At 42.2% G+C, this 13,707-nt stretch overlaps 1 protein-coding gene across 2 annotated transcripts in view; it reads left to right on the top strand.

Annotated features, from left to right (window-relative positions):
* Best2 (bestrophin 2) overlaps nt 1–13,707 on the top strand; it is a 232,724-nt gene that overhangs the window by 141,853 nt on the left and 77,164 nt on the right. For both annotated transcript variants that reach the window (XM_067156771.2, XM_067156772.2), the window contains one exon: nt 9,177–9,348. In XM_067156771.2, the coding sequence (XP_067012872.1) occupies nt 9,177–9,348 (172 nt within the window). The remainder of the gene's footprint in view (nt 1–9,176; nt 9,349–13,707) is intronic.

Raw genomic sequence — 13,707 nt, 5'->3', positions numbered from 1 at the left:
AGTCAATTATGAATTTTATGTTTTATATTACTTCAAATATGCATATAATAGCTCACATTAGAATGTCTCTATCAAAGACTTGCTGAAAATGGTTCAATTTGTAAAAGTCTGGCTTTCGGTTTAAAAAATCAAAATAATTGATAAACAGTACAAACAATAATTTGAACATTTTTATAACTAAATTTGGCCGTACACATACAAAACGTAATATACATTTTAGTATTTCTCTGTCCTGTTATGTAATGATCAATTTAATTTAAGCCTCTTACCAAAGTACTTTATCAAACATCACTATCTTTGTCGTTCGGTTGTTCTTAGTCGACTCTTTTATGACAGGTAGACGACTAAAGAACTCCTGTGCGTCATCTCGGCAAAACTTCTTCAGTATTTGAAGCTCCTTGTACTTCTTTTCAGGCAAAGGATTTGGTCCTGAATATGCTTGCGCAACTTTATGTTGGCCGTGTAACACGTTTTTACGCCCTGTTGCAATGACAGTGGTGAAATTGAAGAGACCATTGTATGTTTCACGGTGTTCAACTGTCTGTGGATATCTGGGTGTAATTCGAAGTTCCAAGATGGGCCGGGTTGTAGTATAAAATGTTTTCTTATACATCGGTGTTAGAAAGTTACCCCAGGACGTGAACATATCAGTTTTACAATCGACTACTTCAAAAGGAAAAGATTTCCCTCGAGCACTTCTAAATACTTCCCGCCAGTCATCTGGAGTTTCTGCTGGAGATTTTTTTTGGAATGGCCCATGTTTTTGTCACACTCCATGTAAGAATGTCCTCTTATTGGGAAAGTGACAACTACTTGGTCAAAGCATTTCAATGTTATTGCTACATAGTGGAGAAATCTAATCATGGTGAAGTTTTGTTTTGTCCACTGCATGAATCACAGAAATTGTGGAAATTACGGACAGAATGATCTAGGTAGGTTGTTATTAAATGATGTAGCATTGAAACTACCTTGCCCGCTCCCTTTTTTCTCACTGTCTGATCGTAAGTGTAAATCGCCGACATACCAGTTGCTAAAACATGTATATTGAACACATGAAATGAAAGTAGACTACGATAATAAGCCTCACTGGTCGATATGTTCGGTAACGGGAGATTTCTTCCAAAATCTACAGTTATCGCCTCGTATGCTGCATCTTTGCTAGCATCCCTTCTTGCGTTTCTCTTCCTTTTGTAGAACCAGACAGCTCTAACTTTGTGCAGTTTCATTTCGTTATGCAGTTTCTTCAAATCTTCTTCCATCTTTATTTCCTCCAGATTAGATGATGTTTCTTTAGCCTTGTCTAATTTTCTACCTGATGCTTTCTGATCATCGCATGTCCTGCATGTGTCAGTCCGGGGATACCCAAAATAGATGTTAAATTTGGTGTTATTCTGAATGTCTCATAAGAAATTTGAACATGCGGATAGCGTTCCAGGAACATGAAAAGTAGCTTTTTCACATTCATTTCTTCAGGTAGGTAAACTTTTCCTGTATCTTGTAAACTATAATGACCTTTGCGCCCCTTAAGAGAACTGAGAAATGTAGACATTGCTTCATGTTTCCTCAGGAAGTTTACTTTTGCCTCTTGTCTCATGTTTTTCCCTTTTGTCAATTGGGGAGTGTCGTGTTGTAGCTAGGGACAATTGAATTGTGTGTAAACTGCGGGCAGTTACACACACAAAAAAAAAGATTGCTTTAAAACGAACATTAATTTCAGCGAGTGTCCCTTCACACACGACACGAACTTTATACACATAAGAAAAATCATGCAGACGGGCCTCTTGTGCTGGCTACCGGGGTCACCTTTGGTTAACAGGAATTAAGGTAATTAATCCCGCTAAGTACGAGTTCTGGGCATTTGTATCATCTAACTTATTAAAATAATGTATTAACTTATTCCGTTCACTTGCAGTGACCCGCTTAAAAGATTGTAACCATTTGCAGTGACAGTCTTCACCAGATTCATACGTAGTATCTCGTAACCTCTTCATAACACTTTTCACACTACCGAATTTACGTTTCTTCTTTGTAGGATTCCGCTTGCTCGCTACTGGAGTCTCCTCATCACTTGAATTGTGGACATGAGTGTCCATCACAGCATCCATCGTACTACATACAATATTAGTGTAACAAACCTACACAATACAGAGGCGGAACAAATCATCTGATACAGCCAGAAGTCACCTTGCCTTAAACCGCAATGGCAGAAACGCGCATGCGCATTCGAGCTGTTGGTGGACTCTAATCGTTTTAATGTAGTTCCACGCATACATTGTTCCTTCTTCCTCTGTGTACCATTTCTTTTTTACTGAATATCTCGGACATCGTTCATTGTTTCTCTTTGCTATTTCTCGAGTTGATAGCTTCACTACTAAGCTAACGAATGGGACTAATAACTCATTTTTTGAATTTTTGGACAATGTTCTTTTTTCCAGTGTACCCTTCATATATGTGATTACCCCAATGAAGATCTTCCCTTATATTAGCATCTGTGTACTTAACAATGATCTCCAAAGGGATATTTCACCCCATCAACGCAGTAATTAAAATTGAGAGGACTTTTCCTGTTTGTAAAACTCACAATCTGGCATTTTAACCCCGTTTATCATCATACCATTGCCTGCTGTCCATCTCACAACATTATCGAGGTCATTTTAGTTGCTCACAATCTTGTAACTTATTTATTACTCTGTACAGAATAACATCGTCTGCAAAAAGCCTTACCTCTGATTCCACTTCTTTACACATATCATTGATATATATAAGAAAACATAAAGGTCCGATAATACTGCCTTGAGGAATTCCCCTCTTAATTGTTACAGAGTCAGATAAAGCCTCGCCTACTCTAATTCTCTGAGTTCTATTTCCTAGGAACATAGCCACCCATTCAGTCACTCTTTTGTCTAGTCCAATTGCACTCATTTTTGCCAGTAGTCTCCCATAATCCACCCTATCAAATGCTTTAGACAGGACAATCGCGATACAGTCCATTTGACCTCCAGAATGCAGGATATCTGCTATATGTTGCTGGAATCCTACAAGTTGAGCTTCATTGGAATAACCTTTCCTAAACTCAAACTGCCTTCTATCAAACGAGTTATTAATTTCACAAACATGTCTAATATAATCAGAAAGAATGCTTTCCCAAAGCTTACATACAATGCATGTCAAACTTACTGGCCTGTAATTTTCAGCTTTATGTCTATCACCCTTTCCTTTGTATACAGGGGCTACTATAGCAACTCTCCATTCATTTGGTACAGCTCCTTTATGCAATCAATTATCAAATAAGTTCTTCAGATATGGTACTATATCCCAAGCCATTGCCTTTAGTATTGGAACTGGTTTCCAGTGGTTATGCCACACATAGTAAAGAAAAAGGAAAACTTAAATTACACGGCATTTTAACATTTTTGGCACAAAATAAAACATCAGATGAACTGCATCAAGTATAAACAAATGAGCATGAGGTTGTTCAACGTGATGACTATAAGAAAGGGTGTAGAGGCGGGCCATTGGGATACGTAGGTTGTGGGTTTCTAGGAAAATCAACGGTGATCCCTTGATCTGCGATATTATTTTCCAAAATAAACATTACAAAGAAAATTCGAAACAAAATCCATCAATTCAAAAATCCAGGTGCGATATCTCAAAACAACAAATTAGATGTAAATTGTCAAGGGCTTTTCTTGTAAGTCAAAGATACCTTAACATAATGCAACTTCCAGAACATGATGCAAGTACAATATTACGTGAAAGTTAACGCGCTTTCAGACAATCGCGCCACATAATGGAAACAAGGGGGAAATCAGAAATACTTAAACTTGACGTAGAGGCTCCCACACCAAAAACACTTCTGATGCAGGGCATCAAGTGATACAAAGTTACCGGAGGCAAACCCCGATTAATCTGCTAATGACACGGTTTACAAAACTAAACGAAAAGGGGAATGTCTCGAAAATCAAACAGGCGGGCCCTGAATAACTGAGTAGCGAGTCTGGACGAGTAGGGGCTAAAAATACAAGCAAGCATTAAATATATTTTAAGATGGCAATGAAACCAACAGCGCTTACCCCAAGGCAGCCCATCCTGGGAGGGAGGATCTCCGAAGTGGCGAGAAACGAACTCGCTCTCCTAAGAAGGCAAAGCTGGCCCCGGTGCGATCACCGAGTAACCACTCAGACCACAGAAACTTCCCTCTCGCCACCCAGATCCACCAATCAAAACCCCTTACCAATATTCCAGAACATCAACCTTAATCGCGAACTTTCAATCTTCCAAAATTAGTAAAAACATGCTTCTACAATCGACAGGGGCTGACACATCCTGCTCCGAAAGTCCGCATCGGGAAAATTTCCAGAACATTACAAAATATCAGTCAACAATAATAATAATTTACAATTTAGTAGTTACATTTCCAAATTTAGATAGATAAAAGGAATACAAATAAAATACATACATACATACATACATACATACATACATACATACATACATACATTATCATTATAGACCATTATGCCTTTCAGCGGTCAATCTGCAAGCCTCTGTGAATTTACTAAACGTCGCCACAATCCTCGATTTGCCACTAGTGTTGTGGCCTCATTTAGTTCTATACCTCTTATCTTTAAATCGTTAGAAACCGAGTCTAACCATCGTCGTCTTGGTCTACCTCTACTTCTCTTACCCTCCATAGCAGAGTCCATTATTCTCCTAGGTAACGTATCCTCCTCCATTCGCCTCATATGACCCCACCACCGAAGCCGGTTTATGCGTACAGCTTCATCCATCGAGTTCATTCCTAAATTAGCCTTTATCTCCTCATTCCGAGTACCCTCTTGCCATTGTTCCCACCAGTTTGTACCAGCAATCATTCTTGCTATTTTCATGTCTGTTACTTCTAACTTATGAATAAGATATCCTGAGTCCACCCAGCTTTCGCTCCCGTAAAGCAAAGTTGGTCTGAAAACAGACCGATGTAAAGAGTTACGTCTGGGAGCTGACTTCCTTCTTACAGAATGTTGTTGATCGCAACTGCGAACTCACTGCATTAGCTTTACGACACCTTGATTCAATCTCTCTTACTATATTACCTCCTGGGAGAACACACAACCTAAATACTTGAAATTATCGACCTGTTCTAGCTTTGTATCACCAATCTGACATTCAAATCTGTTGAATTTCTTACCTACTGACATCAGTTTAGTATTCGAGAGGCTAATTTTCATACCATACTCATTACACCTATTTTCAAGTTCCAAGATATTAGACTGCAGGCTTTCGGCACAGTCTGCCATTAAGACCAAGTCGTCAGGCCAAACTGCTTACTACATTTCCACCTAACTGAATCCCTCCCTGCCATTTTATACCTTTCAGCAGATGATCCATGTAAACTACGAACAGCAAAGGGGAAATATTACAGCCTTGTCTAACCCCTGTAAGTACCCTGAACCAAGAACTCATTCTACCATCAATTCTCACTGAAGCCCAATTGTCAACATAAATGCCTTTGATTGATTTTAATAATCTACCTTTAATTCCATAGTCCCCCAATAAGGCGAACATCTTTTCCCTCGGTACCCTGTCATATGCTTTCTCTAGATCTACGAAACAAACACAACTGCCTATTCTTCTCGTAGCATTTTTCAATTACCTGGCGCATACTGAAAATCTGATCCTGACAGCCTCTCTGTGGTCTGAAACCACACTGGTTTTCATCCAACTTCCTCTCAACGACTGATCGCACCCTCCCTTCCAAGATGCCAGTGAATACTTTGCCTGGTATACTAATCAATGAGAAACCTCGATAGTTGTTGCAATTCTTCCTGTTCCCTTGCTTATAGATAGGTGCAATTACTACTTTTGTCCAATCTGAAGGTACCTTACCAACACTCCACGCTAATTTTACTACTCTATGAAGCCATTTTATCCCCGCCTTCCCACTATACTTGACCGTTTCAGGTCTAATTTCATCTATTCCTGCTGTCTTATGACAATGGAGTTTATTTACCATCCTTTCCACTTCCTCAAGCATAATTTCACCAACATCATTTTCCTCCTCCCCATGAGCTTGGCTGTTCACAACACCACCAGGATGATTTCCGTTTACATTGAGAAGATGTTCAAAATATCCCCTCCACCTCTCCAGTGATTCCCTGGGATCTATTATGAGTTCACCTGAATTACTCAAAACACTGTTCATTTCTTTTTCCCTTCCCTTCCTAAGATTCTTTATTACTGTCCAGAAAGGTTTCCCTGCTGCTTGACCTAGCCTTTCCAGGTTATTACCAAAATCTTCCCATGACTTCTTTTTGGATTCAACAACTATTTGTTTCGCTATGTTTCTTTCATCTACGTACAAATCCCTGTCTGCCTCGACCCTTGTTTGGAGCCATTTCTGATAAGCCTTCTTCTTACGTTTACAAGCTGCTCTCACTTCATCATTCCACCAAGATGTTCGCCTTTTCCCATCTTTACACACAGTTGTTCCTAGGCATTCCCTTGCTGTTTCTACTACAGCATCCCTGTATGCCACCCATTCACTTTCTATAACCCCCTGCGGGTGGTGGACGCACATGTAGAATACACCCGCGGTATCCCCTGCCTGTCGTAAGAGGCGACTACAAGGGGCGACCAAGGGATGATTGAATTAGAACCATGAAACTACTCTTGATTCGTACCATCATGCGGGGAACACCATGGGTTGCATGTACTTGCGAGTAGTATCACTAAATTGGTACGAAATAGGTTTGTGATTAGTAGCCTGGCCTGGTGGATTCCAGTACCCGTGCGTTGTACCCATGTGAGCAACACCGCGGGTCTGGGCGTAGCCTATGAGTTGTACCGCTATATGAGCGGCACCGTGGGTCAGCATTGCCTGTGATTGGTACCCACTATGTGAGGAACACCACGGGAATACCGGCGCCCGTGACTAGTACACCTAGGTGAGGAACCTTACCGGTTTGCGTTGGCAATGAGTGGCGCCATTGTGTGAGAAACACCATAGGTCTGCGTTCCCTGTACGAATTGCAATACTTGTGAGTAGTAGCATCTTGTGTGGAACACCGTGAGTCTTCGCTACTTTTGATCAGTACCCCAACATGACAAATACCATGGTTCTACTTTACTCGCGACATGTACCATTCTGTGGGGCCTTAGACGTGAATTTAGCAGCCCTTCAGACATCAAGCATCATTGTGCTTTATAAATGGTCCCTTGGTCAGTAATACTCTAATTAACTACCTTCTTTTTGAGTCTGATCCACTGTTTTTGTTTGTTTGTTTTTGTTTTTTGTAGGGTTCATGTCCATCCATTTATTCTTCATGACATTTTTTATTTTATTTTAGTCAGTGGATGAATTTGAATTTTTTCTTATATCATTTCGTACCATTAGGGGCCGATGACCTCGATGTTAGGCCCCTTTAAACAACAAGCAGCATCATCATCATCATCATCATCATCATCATCACTTCTATACCCTGAACCTGCTTACTGCCTACTGTTCGAAACTTCTCACTAATCATATCCATGTACTTCTGTCTAATTTCCTCGTCCTGGAGATTTTCTACCCTTATTCATTTGCAGGCAGATTTCACTTTCTCTACCCTAGGCCTAGAGATACTTAGTTCACTACAGATCAGATAGTGGTCTGTATCATCGAAAAATCCCCGGTTAACTCGTACATTCCTAACAGATTTCCTGAATTCGAAGTCTGTTAAGATATAGTCAATTATTTATCTGGTACCCCTAGCCTCCCATGTGTAGCGGTGAATAGCCTTATGCTTGAAGAATGTATTCGTAACAGCTAAACCCATACTAGCATAGAAGTCCAGCAAACGCTTCCCATTCCCATTAGCTTCTATATCTTCCCCACATTTACCAATCACCCTTTCGTAACCTTCAGTTCTATTCCCAACTCTCGCATTGAAATCGCCCATGAGCACTATTCTATCCTTGCTGTTGACCCTGACCACGATGTCACTCAATGCTTCATAAAACTTGTCAACTTCATCCTCATCTGCACCCTCACATGGTGAATACACGGAGACAATTCTTGTCCTAATTCCTCCAAGTGACAAATCTACCCACATCATTCGCTCATTTACGTGCCTAACAGAAACTATGTTGCGTGCAATGGTATTCCTGATAAAGAGCCCTACCCCAGTCTCTGCCCTTTCCTTTCTAACACCCGTCAAGTACACTTTATAATCTCCTATCTCTTCCTCGTTATCTCCCCTTACCCGTATATCACTTACTCCTAGCACATCCAGATGCATCTTCTTTGCTGACTCAGCCAGTTCTACTTTCTTTCTTCCATAAGCCCCATTAATATTGATAGCTCCCCATCGAATTCCATTTCGTTCGCCAAGTTGTTTCCAAGGAGTCCCTCGCCTGTCAAATGGGAGTGGGACTCCATTACTCCTATAAGTCCGAGGCTCGCTTAAAATGTTCTGAGCTCGGTAAATTCATGAAGCAGGAAGCTACCCTACTTGCACATAGTCCAAGTGAGGATCTCTCCTCTAACGGGTTGTGGACCACCGGTGAATTGTATAGTCCTAGCCGCCTGAGCACAAGGAGGGCCACGACTCAGAATATGTCCGAGATGCCCACTCCCATTCGATAGCAACTGGTATCCCGACTCTCAGGACCACTTACTAGGCCACTCAGCCGTTGCGCATGGTTCACGAACTAGGACGTGACTACAGTAACCCACAAACATGAACCATACAAATACAAATCAAATATTCTACAATAATATTTTACACCACATAGTCAACGTTTCTTTGAAAGAGACAAGTATATCCTCCGAAATATTATCAATTCCAGCCGCTTTTCTAGTTTTCAACTTTTGTATCTTATTGTAAATGTCGTAGTTATCATAGGTAAATTTTAACACTCCTTTAGCATTAGTGACCTTCTCTGTTTGATATTCCTCGTGGAGTTTTAGTAGCTGAATGATCGGATCATTTAACACAGAAATTCATCCAGTTTGTGAAGATCGAGGATTCGCCTTCATGGATGTAATGTTTAGCCGACGGATGTCGTACAGTACATGACGTTTACTCCAGTCATGTCAGGCTACAGGGCGATATTGAATGACTGTCACGTGGTAATGCGAACAGCAGTTGATGTTGTAAATGAAGAGGGTGATTGTGAATTGTGGTTTATTGTTGCAGAATCTTCGACTCGGTGCGAACGTATTTCAGCAGCCAGAGTGAGAGTATTCCTATGTCGTTCGTGCTTGGCTTCTACGTGAGCCTCATCGTCAAGAGATGGTGGGAACAGTACCGCCTGCTGCCGTGGCCGGACTCGCTGGCTCTCTTCGTCAGTGCTGCCATCCCCGGAGTGGTAAGCATTTTCTGTTCTCTTTAAACCAAATTAACTCTCTCACCAAATTTGATGACAATCAGAGTAACATGAACATAAAAGTCTCACTCTTAATTTCACTCGACATCGAGAGCTCGTGAAGTGTATTGGTTGTGACGTGGTGGTAATATCTGTGTCAGTAGAGGAAGTTAGCACGTCATTAGCGAGGTCCTACTACGGGCTAACGGTGTTCATTTACTACACAGGCCTCGTCAATGAACTGTAAGGGCACATGATGCAGCTGTGAACAACACGAACTGTGTTAACAGAGGAAAGGCTAGTATGTCACTTTCTCCTGGCCAAAAGGCAGCTAAACTGCTCATGTCCGAAATGTAAGGTCATCTCAAAGTGGCGATGGGAATGTGCGGACAATATATCGCACCTAATCAGACTAGGAGTTACCATCAAGTGTCAGAAATTCGAAATTTTGAAAATAATGTGTTCTTTAGTGAGCCTTGTGGCTAAACGGGAGAGCACGCCAAGTAGCTCATCTTTTAAATTGTCAGTGTTTTACGAAAATCATTTGGTACATATTTCTTGTATATGTTCATCCTCAGCCCTAAGGCTGCCATCAACTGTCATAGGTGGCCTAGGCATCACTGAAGAGACGTGCTAGGGAAATGAGGGGTGAGGAAGTTTCCCGTTGCTTTCCACACCGAGCGAGAAGTTGCTATTACATCTCAGTCTGCCAAGCCCAGTGAAATGCATGCATCAACCGACCCTATGAGCAACATTTTCACACCATTCATAGCAGGGACTGGCTGCATAAGGAATGGCATTACTAGCATCGTTCATACCTCAGTCACTTTCATATTGTCAAAGCCAAGGATGAGACTGAGACAGATCAATGAAAGTTAACAAACTGCTCTAGCCCATAGCAGAAGTCATAGTGCACGTCCGGCCAGCAAAGACCAACATGTTTCTTATGAAGAATTATTTATTGAAATATTCATAGATTTTATAGGACACTTATTGTCAGCTTTCCTATTTCCAAAATTTAAATCGCCGTAGAAATCTTATTCTCGTATTATTCTTAAACATTAAGATAAATATGCATCATTGAAGTGCAGATACCGTTAGTAGCTCGTACTTTACCAACTCAACATGATAACTGTGTAGTCTTGATACACACATACTGGTGTTTCAAATACCGCATGTATGAAGTGGCTGTGAACATAGTGTCGTTCGTGTCGTGTCTGGTGGCAGGAAATGAAGAGTGTGGCGCTCCGTAGCAGCGTGAGGTAAGTAGACCACGCGCCTCAACGGATACGTGGGCGAAGCGCAGATCCATTTGAGCATTTTAGCCCTGGCCTTGTGGGCCTTGAGTGCTGCTTAGGGGGCTGGAACAGAATGTTTTAGAAGGATGGTGGTACCTTTGAGGAAAATCAGACTGGCCAGGATGTGGCCTGCACCCCGGAGGGTGGGAAAGGAGGCCTAGGTTCTCTGGTTAGAGAGTCAAGGTATTTCATAATTTCCCGATATAGGGAGCAGGTAAAGCTGGCTCAATGCCTGTGAGAGTAGAGTGAGAGGATGGTCACCCATCCAGTGGGTTGATGGAAGGTGGAGAGGGGGTGGATTGGAGTTTAGCTCTCTTAATGACTGCCAAGACAGTTCGCACACTTCGCCTGGTCCCTAGGCACTCCACACCTATTGCAGCGATTCTTGCACGTGGCGGAAATTATAGCACTGAACTATAAGGGCATGACATTAAACTGCGTCTACCGAGTGATCACCGGTATAAGTGGTCCCCCTCTACCAAGTGCCAACGGCCTCCTCGGAGGGCGGACGAGCAGGTAGAGGTCCAGGGCACCCTCTTGTCCTTGGGGTGGGAAACTGCCCCTAAAGGCGGAAGAGCCACTGGATGGCCAACGGCATAGGATCAGGAAGGCAAGGGGAAACCACCTGATTATCATCCCATGAGCGCATCATGCAGAGTCAAGAAATTAATATTGGTATGCTGCGCGACCCGAGTAGCGATCGGCGTCAGTTTGGGTCCGGGCCGAACGATGTGAAATGTGCGACCGGACGTGCAGAGGTGAACGATCAGGCCTCGCTCGGTAAATCTGCTACTGATCGACCAAATACAGACCAACTTCGCAAAAGTAAAGCAATAGCTACATGGAATGTGAGAGGGTTACTTCAGACAGGAAAACTTCGCATTGTAGAAAGAGAACTAAAGAAACACCAAATAGACATTTGTGGACTGCCAGAAACTCACTGGAAAGGATGTGGGCATTTTGAAACAGATGACCATGTAATATACATCGCCGGGGCAAATGATACAGGTCAGAATGGCGTCGCGTTTCTTGTTGATAAGCGGATATCCCAATATGTTGAGGAATACAGACCTATCAATGGAAGAATACTGACCCTCACTCTCAACACTAAACCATATAAACTACACCTGATCCAGGTATATCTACCCACCACCGCTGCAGACGACCAAGAAATCGAAGACTTCTATGCAGACATGGAAAATACAATAGCATCACTTAAACCAAAAGGTATTACCGTCATATTGGGAGACTTCAATGAAAAAGTAGGAACCACCTCGATGGACAACCACTTGCGAGAAACTATAGGACAGTATGGCCTGGGTGCACGTAATGAGCGAGGCAACCGGTTGATACAGTTTGCAAGCGAAAACAATCTTTCCATTATGAATACCATGTTTAAACACTACAAACGCCGTCTCTTTACGTGGACCTCTCCGAATGGGCATGTTAAGAACCAAATTGATTACATCCTTGTCGATAAAAGATGGAGAACCTCCTTCCGTAATATGAAAACAAAACCTAGTGCCGAATGCGGATCGGATCATCGTTTACTCTGGGCCTACCTCAGAATCAAACTGAGCAAATCAGTTGTCAAAATAAACTTGAAAAAGTTAGCGGCCCCTGAGCCAGTTGCTTTCCAAGAAACACTACGAAGCACTGGGCCACCTGACCTAGAGGGAAATTGTGACATGGCTTGGAAGAGAATTGAAGAATGGATCACAGACGCAGCGAGCAAGGTCCCAAAAATGAACACTATAGTGAAGCGACAACACTGGATGACTGACGAAACTTTGGCACTAGTTGAAATGAGACTTAACATCCGGCTCACAGTTACAGATCCAGAACAACAAGGACAACTAATGAAAAAACTGAACAGTGATATCAAACATGCTTGTAGAAGAGACAAGAATGAACACATTAAGAAACTGTGTGCAGAACTAGAGGCGCATGCGACCAAAAATCACAGCACAGAACTGTACGACAAGGTAAAATACTTAGCACGAGAGTTTATGCCTAAGACTCAGATTATTAAAGATGACCAAGGGAATATCATCACAAATGCAGCGGGCTTCGCCAAAGTATGGAGAGAATACTGCATCAAGCTGTTCACTGATGACCCACAACCAATGCCAGGTCACCAGAACCCAACAGACTTTGAACCAATGATCCTTAGAGAAGAAGTGGAACATGCAATAAAAAAGCTCCGGAACAGGAAAGCACCAGGCCAAGATGGAATCACTGCTGAAATCCTAAAGAACATGGGTGACCTAGGTGTCGACATCCTGCACAAGCTATGTCAGAAGATATGGACATCTGGAAATTGGCCGGACCAGTGGTGCCACTCCGTCTTCGTACCACTGTTCAAGAAAGGTTCTCCACTTGATTGTGCAAACTATCGAACGATAGCCCTCATCTCCCATGCATCATGCTCACGGTGCTGAACGATAGGCTGAATACCTTCTTACTTCCACAAATCTCAGAGGAACAAACCGGGTTTGTTCCAAGCAAAGGAACTCGTGAGCAGATCCTAAACATCCGGCAGCTCATAGAGAAGACAAGGGAGTATAATATCAAGATGTTCCTGTGCTTCGTGGACTACAAGAAAGCCTTCGACAAGGTAAAATGGTCAAAGCTCTGTGCTATACTCACTGAGATGGGGACGCCAAGACATTTAGTGTACCTGATCCAACAATTGTACTCTTCGAACACTGCGACAGTGAGAGTTAATGGCGACCTCTCAGACGTCTTTTCTACTTGTGCTGGTGTGCGACAAGGTTGCATTCTTTCCCCCCTCTTATTTAATGTATACAGTGAATATATTATGAGGGAGATTCTCGAGGACTGGAGTGACGGCATCACAGTTGGTGGCAGGAAAATTAACAACCTCAGATATGCAGATGACACCGTGATTATTGCAACAGATTATCATAAATTAGAAACCATCATGCGGAGGCTAGACGAGCGAAGCAGAGAATATGGTCTTGAAATCAACAATAAAAAGACCAAACTGATGATTGTAGACCGTTTTAATAACAACAGACCTGCCATCACAAGAATTGCGGAT

This window comes from Anabrus simplex, chromosome 12 (genome assembly GCF_040414725.1).
Source record: "Anabrus simplex isolate iqAnaSimp1 chromosome 12, ASM4041472v1, whole genome shotgun sequence".
In the NCBI taxonomy this organism is placed as follows: domain Eukaryota; kingdom Metazoa; phylum Arthropoda; class Insecta; order Orthoptera; family Tettigoniidae; genus Anabrus; species Anabrus simplex.
Note: the sequence above shows the minus strand (reverse complement) of the source record. Positions and strands in the feature narration are given on the sequence as shown.